This window comes from Rhinolophus hipposideros (genome assembly GCF_964194185.1).
Source record: "Rhinolophus hipposideros genome assembly, chromosome: 15".
In the NCBI taxonomy this organism is placed as follows: Eukaryota; Metazoa; Chordata; class Mammalia; order Chiroptera; family Rhinolophidae; genus Rhinolophus; species Rhinolophus hipposideros.
The window spans coordinates 26877216-26886800 of record NC_138061.1 but is presented as its reverse complement, the minus strand read 5'-3'; the positions used below and the strand labels follow the sequence as shown (position 1 = coordinate 26886800).

Sequence of the window (9585 nt, the reverse complement as noted above, 5' to 3'; positions counted from 1 at the left end):
CCCCCGCCCATCTAACAACTCTCGGTTTTTTCTTTGTGTCCCCAAAACTGTTTCTGATTAGTTCATTCACATATTCTTAGATTCCGCATATAAGTGAGATCATATGGTACTTGTCTTTCTCTTTCTGACTTATTTCACTTAACATAATGTTCTCTAGATTCGTCCATGTTGTTGCAAATGATAAGATTTCTTCTTTATGGCTGCATAATACTCCATTGTATAAATGTACCACAGCTTCTTAATCCAGTCATCTACTGATGGGCATTTCGGTTGTTTCCATATCTTGGCTATTGTGTAAAGTGCTGCAATAAACATAGGAGTGCATATTGATTTTTGAATTGGAGTTTTGGATTTCTCCGGGTAGATGCCTAGGAGTGGAATTAGTGGATCATAGGGTAGTTCCATTTTCAGATTCCTGAGATTCAGATACCTCCATACTGTTTTCCATAGTGGCTGCACCAATCTGCAATCCCACCAACAGTGCACTAGCGTTCCCTTTTCTCCACATCCGCGCCAGCATTTGTTGTTTGTTGATTTATTGATGATAGCCATTTTGACTGGAGTGAGGTGGTATCTCATTGTGGTTTTTATTTGCATTTCTCTGATGGTTAATGAGATTGAGCATTTCTTCATATGTCTTCTTGCCTTCTGTATGTCCTTTTTAGAAAAATGTCTCCTCAAGTCCTCTGCCCATTTTTTAATTGGGTTGTTTGTTTTTTTGGAGTTAAGTTTTTTATAGTACAACCTGTATTTTAAAATACCAGCAATTCAAATATGCAGCCAGGCAGGAGACACGCTGCAGTAGAGAGGTCCCTTGAGAGAGGAATTGAAATTTCTGGTCTGCTTCTCCGAACTACTTACTTATGGGACACCAAGTGTGTTATCCCAACTCCACATTGCTTTCCTAGAAAGCCCCCTCCATGTTATTCTGGATGGATTTTGAATAGTCCTAAATGACACTCCACGTAGACTTGGGTGAGTCTGTTTACAGATAGGTTCAACAATTGCAGGTGATATTTCCACATGTGTGCTGTAAAACCAATATTAATTCTCTTGGAAGCAAGTCAATAGGTCAGGAAAGAGAGCTTTGTCAGGCGCTGCCATTGAACTGTGCTACCCTGGAGTTGCGTACTTGAGGATTAAATGAATCAGTAAGTAAATATTACTGTCTCTTGAATGCAAGTATTGTGTAGGTCAAGGAAATGACAAAGGAACTGGGAAAAGGGGCTGTTTCAGGAATAAAAGAAGGAGGCAGAAGTAGGGAAACATAACCACAGACATCCTCAGGAAGGCCTGCTGTGGTCCCCAGGTGTAGATGGTTTAATGTGGTTGTTTCTGTATCTGGAGAAAACAAATGGACAGTCTCCTTCCATTTCCCCAGTCTATTCTATGAACTGTGGGCTTACAGGAGGAAGCTAGCAGCAGTCAGGTGATACCACTTATTTTTTCTTGCCTTCCTTCCTTCTTGCCTGCCTGCCTTCCTTCCTCCCTCCCCTCCTTACCATCCTATAATAGATAAAACAAACATTTACCTATTTTGTGTCTACTCCTGGGTGTGGGATGATATAACAGTAAAATGAGCATGGATCGCACTCTGAAGGTGCCCAGAATGTAGAGGATGAGACAGAAAATGGGGGAAATGAGTAAACTGTGTGTTTTGACCGGGGAAGTCATAACCTATGGGAACATATAGCAGAGACATGTATGCACATGTCTGAAGGACAAGTTCAACGTCGCTGAACCTACCAGAGGTAATGATACCTACACTGGAGTATTGTGTGAGGCTTGGAGATTGGAAAGTAGGTAGCAGTTTCTGTCTTAGAGTAGGCATTCAAGAAGTAAAGCTAACAATTGTATTAATTAAAGATCTATTCTTAGATCTTTTTCCTATGTATGCCCATGAGCCTTACAGTTTATTTTCCACCACAAAGATCATCATGATTCCCTCCCGGCCCCTTTTCCTCTCTCTGCTGCCCCACTCGGCATTGGGGGTGAGTCTACAAACAAACCATCTCTAAATTTCATTCTGATCAATAACCCCAGCTAAGGATTGGAAGTCCCATCTCAGGGAAGTAGACTTGTAATTACAGACATCTCAGGACCATGGAAGTAAAGGGTATTAAATCAGAATCAAGGGGTAGCCTGTGGGGAAACAGCCTCTCCAGGACGCTGGGAAGCTGGGGTTGAAGACACAACTGTCTAGTGATACCTGGGTACTGGCTGCTTTCTTACCCTGTTGAGAGGGAGATTTTGCTAGTGAAGAGTTTGGTTCAAGGACCCAGCAAACCTGATGTTGATTAATGTTCTTTTAAAGTAGGACTGTTGTTTAGCTGGAATGCTTTTGCATGGTCATAACATTGTTTAAAACGTTAGTTAGTAAATAGACTTTGTCCCAACTGCCTCACTCCCTGACCACTCCAGCTCCTCCTAGAAACTCCGCAGACCTCTTTACAAGTCAGCAGCTGAAGGATTAACCCTGGCACTGCAGGAGGCCTCCAGAAGTGTGTTCTGATTAGGCAGTACCTAGGCTATGCCTTCAAGGGAAGTGCATAAATTGTTAAGTGATTGGCAAATCACTAGTAAATGGCAAAATAAATTTAAAAACAAAGGGGCAATGGTTCAGCAAGAATTTGGCTTTTTATTTTTTTGGTCAACTGGCAGGACCTTGCCTATGAAGAGGATAACACGAATCCCTAGTCAGCTTCATTAACTAAAGAGTAAATACCCTACAGACACTAAGGAACAAGGGAAATGTCATGCAAAGATATAATGCATCTGCTTCTGTTCTTGTTACCATCTGCCTTCCCTGACGTGAAATATACTGGGAACTTACAACAGATGGGACTGTGAAGCCTCATTCCACTAACCCACAACCCACCTGCACTGCGGTGATGACTTGATGGCTAACAGTTTAGGAGACAGGTAGGCCAACTCAAGCAGCACGCATCCACCCATCCATTCACTCATTTGCGTGGTAAATATAAATATTTAGTAAATTTCTAGCACATTCCAGTTACTGTGCTAAGTACCGGGGAGAGGAGAAAAAAAAATTTTTTTAATTGAAAACAGTTTCTAGTCTCGTGAGGTTCACTATCCACTTGAGGAGACAAATATGTAAAACACGGTACAATGTGGAATGAATTATAAATAGAGGCGTTTGGGGAATCACAAGAAGACTCACCCTGCATAGGGAACATGAGGGAAGGCTTCAACAGAGGAGGTGATGTGGGGACTAAGTCCTAAAAGATATGCAAGAATTTTCTAAGCAGAGATTGGAAGGGAGGCAAAAGGACACTGGGCAAAGACACAGTACGAAACGGTACAACTCACTGGGAATTCTTAAGGGGCAGAACACTGATGAATACAGGAAAGGGGTGGGAGTTGAGGAAGGATGGGGCCAGAACTTGCTGGAAAATACAGAAAGAATCTGAAGCCTTTTATGCCAGGAAGCGACATCATCAGCTATTTCTGTTCTAGAAAGTACACTATGGTTGCAGTGTGGAGGAGGGACCGACTGGAGGTCGAGAGGTAAGTATGGTGGATGCGGTAAATATGGACCTCAGTGGATGAACTCAGGTACTGGCAGACGGAGAGGAAAGGAACGATCTGAGAGCTGACAGGACAGTAGAATGGACAGAACCTAGAGACACGCTGGATGTGAGAGCTGCAAGGGAGGCAGGAATGGAATTAAACTCAACTGAGGGACATGCACGTTAAATAATTCTTCCAAGTTCACAAGTGACTGCCGAAGACTGGTCCCCAAGTACTGTGGCACTAGAGACATACTGCCCACCACCATATCATGCTGCCTCTCACCTTGATTTTCATTCCCAATTCCTTCTTGTCTCCTGGTGCCCAAAAGGCACTGTCCCCACAATACAGTCCAGGGCATTAGTTATTAGGGAGCCAAATTCTAACCTGATAAAAATTATTCAAAAAGTTGACGTTTACCAATGTATTCCATTAACAAAAGACTGCTTTTGCTGTTGAAAACACAGCTGAGTAATGCAACTGAATTAAATTTATGAAGAGTCCACACTGCAGTATGTCAAAAGCAGGCATTTCAGTTAGCTCTGCACTCATTCTCAGGTCATGTTAGATGTCCTCAAATCCTACTCTGCCCCTGGAATTCAGAGAGTGAGGAATACCTTTCCTATCAGTTTCAATGTTACCTCTGTGAGGCAGCTCGTGGAGGCACCCTGGGGGGCCTCTCAAGGGGCAGGGTAGGTATTCCATCCACTTGTGGGGGGCCTGGACTCCGACTTCTGGTAACCTCAGGGACTTCATTATCCTACAGCAAAAAAGATGAGAAGAAAAGGTGAAAATTACATCAAGCAACCAGCACAGCTGGACACCGCTATCCCAAAAGCCCCTCAACCCTCCTCAGACTCTGGCTGAAGGTTATTCGCAAACTGAGAAGCAACCCAGCAACACCTGGGCAGCTTTCCATTGACTCCAGGAGCCATCAGGAGACAATCAGGCCCAAATTATCATGAATGGTCCTTGCTACTGAAAGCAAGGTCTGTGGGCCATAAAGGTCAGCATCACCTAAGGGCTTGTGAGAAATACAGGATCTCATGCTCCTCCTAAGACCTGCTCCATTGGAACCTGCATTTTAATAAGACCCGAGGTAATTCATACGCACATTCAAGTTTGAGAAACATTGCTCTATACAATAAGATGGAGCTGGAGAATTTTTAAACAAAAGTCCCCTTTGGGGACAACAGAACCGTGAGTGGTCCTCAATCATAGGGTAATTACAAGCTGTGCACTGGAGGGGCAGCCCACGCCTAGGACCCTTTCACAGGGAGTCTCCTGGGTGGTCCCTGTTACCCCTCCCACTCATCAAAGTCACTGGTCCCTGGATCAGGAGAACCATAAACCCAAATTGGACCTCGGCCTAAGGCAGGCAGCTACTCTCGGCTCAGAGGCCTGTGGCACTTAGGAGACTATCCGCCACTTTCAGAGACAGAGCCTTTTCAGAGACAGAAAAGGCCATGGAGCTTTGAGAGAAGAAAGCAGATATGTACAGAGACGAAATGTGGCCCTGAGAAACACAGCAGTGGTCTCAGCTCTCGCATGCCCGCCACTCCAAATCCAGGTCCCAAGACGTGATCACTGACCCTGGATTCCCTGGGACTCATCCAGCTCCTGCTCATAGATGCCTCTTTTGGCTTAATCAGCCTAAGCGGATTTCTATTTCCCTTCCTTCCTTCCCTCCCTCCCTCCCTCCCTCCCTCCCTCCCTCCTTCCTTCCTTCCTTCCTTTGAGGGGAAATTCACATAACATAAATTTAATCATTACAAAGCCAACAGTTCAGTGGTATTTAGTACATTCACCATGTTCTGCAACTACTACTTCTATGTCATTCAAAATCACTGTTGTCACCCCAAAAGGCTACACTGTACCCGTTGAGCAGTTTTACCTCATTCCCCCCTTTTCCCAGCCCCTGGCAATCACCAATTTGCATTCCGTCTCTATGAAACTACCTATTGTGGACATTTCATATAAACGGAATCCTATACTATGTGACCTTTTGAGTCTGGCTTCTTTCCCTGGATTGCTATTTCCTGCAGTGAAACGACCCCTAGGACAAGACAGATGGGGGCGGGGGTCCCGGCTCTCACCTCGTTGTCTCCCTCCATTCCGCTGCTCACACTCAGAAGGCTCCGGGTGCTGGATCTGTTGCTTGCGCTGCCTGTGGGACACAAACAGGGTCAGCTGGATTCTCTCGGGCTAAAACAAGTGCAGAACTCGAGCACTACTTATTTTTACCAATAGAAACAATACCCACATTGTGAATACAGAATCCTTCAAAACGCTGCCATCTTACACCATTTTGTTAGAGGTCAGTATTTCTTGCAGCATAAAATGAAATACTGGAAAGGTGAAATGGTTCACCTTTTTATTACCGTATTTTGCTTTATAGCTACCATTTACTGAGGGCTTCCCACTAGTGATGTGCTTTAAAAATATGATGGCATTTCATCCCCAAGAAGATCCTATGTAATATTAGTCCTCTGACTTGACAAGGAAGCAAAGATGCTGTATTTCTCACTTGGTCAGGGCCAGTTCTAAAAGCTGCCAACAAATTTTGTTGTTGAAAGTATTACTTATTTAGGACTTACAGCAGGCATGTGCACGTGTCACACACATATGTGCACCTTCTAAGTAGAGACCGGACAGTTTGACACAAAACCAAATACAAAGCACAAATTCAAAAGCAGGATTTACCCTCAGGAATTATGACTGTGTGTTTAGGTGCTCAAGGCTTTTGAGTTGACCTGTGTCGTCAGACTAGCACTACACAACAGAACTTTCTGGAAATGTTCTATTGTATACTGTCTAATATGGGAGCTAGACTGAAACATGGCTAGTGCAACTGAGGAACTAACTTGCATATTTTACTTAGTTTTAATTAATTTAAATTCAAATAGCCACATGTCGCTAGTGTCTACCATATTGGACAGCTCAGCATTAGAACAAGCTCAAGCACATGATGATCTAGCAATGAAGAAGAAAGAATAACAGTTAATCAACTATAACAAGAAAATTTTGATTTTAACTTACTAATATTGCCACTAACAGTATTGCCAGGTCTTAGATTTGCTGAATTTCCACTTAAAATAGCTCTTCATCATATTAGTTTATCGGTACATAGTCTTAGTTTTGACTTCATTCTGACATCAACTTTGACCTAATTAATTTAGATGTTCGCTTAAACAGACCAGGTTAAGATTATAATTTTGGATTATGTCTCAGGGGCAGATTTGAAATTTAAAATAATGTGTCAAAATATTTCTAGAAACCAAGGGATTCAGAGTTTGTTTATGAAGGAGCATGTGACCCTGTCCGTTTCTATTCAGTTACCCACACATAACACCGTTCACTCTGCTAGAATGTCCTGTTCTCCCCACTCCCCCCAGCCCACCCCTATCCACAAGTTTCAAACCTTCTGTCTCCATTGCTCAAGACAAATACTATCGAAACCTTTCCGAATTCCCCCAGACGGAAATAACTCCTCCTGCCCGTGGGCGCCCAGCCCGGCAGGGCCAAGCCTCCCACATCATTCATCATTGTTCATCCCAGTCCGCACTATTAACCAGCCCTGTGCTGAAGGTTATCTACTAGGAGGGAGCAAAAAGCTATCCAGGCACCGGCTCCTGGACCCTGGAAATTCATATCCATCAGCTCCCATTGTCCCTTCCCTTGGTGTTGTTCAATCTTTACCCTCCAGCAGTTGGCTTTGATGGTTCCCTGGTTCAGCTGCCCTGGCCCCCCCCCTCCAGGCTGATGACTTGCTTGTTCACATCCCCTCTGGACAGCGCAGTTAGTAGAGGCCCCAGCCCCCACCATCTGCACCCTTGCCAGTGGAGGGAAGGGCCATGGCCACCCCTCACTGGGGAAGAAGGATCAGACAAGCATCTAACTTGTGCTACTTTTGTGCTTTCCCTCCTCCTTCCCAATCACCTGAACACAGGCTCCATTTGTTTTTCATCTTCGTGTCTCCACTAGGCAGTCTAGCTCAGTATGCACAGAATAGGCCTCGATAGTTGGTGGAAGAAAGCATGAGAGCAAAAATTGACCAAATATATGATCCTTAAGAAACTCAGATCAGACAATTTAGGAAAAAGCCAACAGTCCTTTTGTAATGAAACTTTTGTTCTGTTAAACATAACATTAATGTTCTGTCCATGGATGGGCAACATCATGTATATGTGTGTATGTGTACACACACGTGCACGTGCATTTTTCTGGGAAGTGCATCCAGAGTATCTATCAGATTCTCAAAGGGGTTTGTGACACAAAAAAGATTAAGAATCCTTAGGTTTGATGGCCTTCCTGTTCCAACATCCATTTTGGGGTTCTCTGCCTAACAAATTAAAGGAGACATGAGTCCTGAAATTCAGCTTGTCTCTTGCTCTTTTATGGCACTCCTAGCTGTTTTGATAACACTAAAATGTCTGAAAGAAAGGAAACTCAATCTACTCACGTGATGAAGTCAGCTAATACAACCCTGGATACAGAAACAAAGCCCCACCTCCTGTCTGCACATCAGCGCATACTGTCTGTTGCAATCAGACTCCTATTCAAGTTCTCAAGCCAAAAGGAAGACATTTCCTAATTAAATCCTCAACTTATAAAGTTGGAATTCTCAAATGTGAGTCCATTGTTTCCTAACGTTACTGACTTTGTGCCCTTTCCCTCTCCTTACCACAATTAAGGAAGCAAAAAGAATAGTGGTTAAGAGTCGTGGCCCTGGATCCAGTCTGCCTGAGTTCAAATCCCAGCCCTACCAGTTATTAGCTCGTTAACCAAGGGCAAGGCACTTAGCCTCCAGTCTCCTCCTCAGTAAACAAAGTCGACAGTAACTCTCCCATAAAGTCATTGTGAGAATTAAATCAGAGAATCTATGGAAGAGGCCTAGCAAGTAGTAAATGCTCAATAAATGCTAACTAGTATTATTACTAAGTTTTTCTACTTATAAAAGGGATACAGTAATCATTAACACGCAATCTGGCCTCGGGGGATATTTGTGTAATGGATCTTTGGTCCCTGAAAAAAGGCAAAACTCACAGGTTAAATGTCCCCCGTTTCTTATACCTCCCAAACCCAAGTCAGGATCCATTTGAGATCTGCTGGGCCCATAACAGAGCGTGTGCCGAAGGCCCAAAGGTGCCAGCTGCAGGCCAGCTGTAAAGGCACCCACGGGGTCAGCCTGCTCACTTGCTGTGCTGGAGGTACTGTCCGTCTTCCAATCTCCTCTTCTCAGCTCCGTCCTTGGGGGTAAGACGCTTTTCCTGGGGCCACTCTCATAAACTCCAAATTCCACTTTCCCAGGCAGGTGCTGTGAGTGCCGAATTGGGACAGTGATCTCCAAGGCTGGAGTTAGAGGAGAAAGGGATAAGCTTCAAGCCACCAGACTGCCATTTACCAAACTGTTTGCTCCCTCTCCACCTGCCTCCCTCACCTGAACCTGGAGAGTGTCTGGAGAGGAGGGGTGGGCAGGGGAGGGGAGAGGAAAGAGAAAAGAGGAGGCGAAGGGGAAGGAAAAGAGAATGAGGGCCCTGCCCAATTCAGTACTGAAACTCCACAGACTCCTGTGTGACAATTGCTGGGTGACAAAGGAGAGGGGTGGAGGAATGTGAGAGCAGGGAAATGCTTCCTTATCGGGTGTTGGAAAGAACATTTGATTAGGGAAAGGTTTGGAGCCCCAGCTCTGCCACTCCCCAGCTGCGGAACTTGAGTCATTCAGTCAACTTCTCTGAATTACTTCCCTTTCTGAGGAAGGGGTTATGAACATTATTGATTGTAATAACAGATTATCCTGTGCATAAGGTAGAACTGTAAGGAAGCTATATTTTTAGCTCCTTGAAACCTCCCAACACCCATGAAATAAATACTATTATCATCACCCATGAAATAAATGCTATTATCATCATTCTCAACAGAAACTAAAGTACAGAGAAGTGAAGTCACATGCCCCTGTCACACAGCTAAGTGGGGCAGTTGAGATTTGAATCCAGGCTCCAAAGTCCAGGCTCTTCACCACTACTCACACTGTCTCTCAATCCCTTAATAAAT

General features: G+C 44.2%; 1 protein-coding gene across 3 annotated transcripts in view; it reads right to left on the bottom strand.

Moving 5' to 3' along the window:
* PIK3AP1 (phosphoinositide-3-kinase adaptor protein 1) overlaps positions 1-9585 on the bottom strand; it is a 96076-nt gene that overhangs the window by 4738 nt on the left and 81753 nt on the right. For 2 of the 3 annotated variants that reach the window (XM_081074536.1, XM_081074538.1), the window contains 3 exons: positions 8728-8883; positions 5628-5698; positions 4173-4291 (listed from right to left, as the gene is read on the bottom strand). In XM_081074536.1, the coding sequence (XP_080930662.1) occupies positions 4173-4291; positions 5628-5698; positions 8728-8883 (346 nt within the window). The remainder of the gene's footprint in view (positions 1-4172; positions 4292-5627; positions 5699-8727; positions 8884-9585) is intronic. The other variant, XM_081074537.1, reaches the window with a different exon arrangement.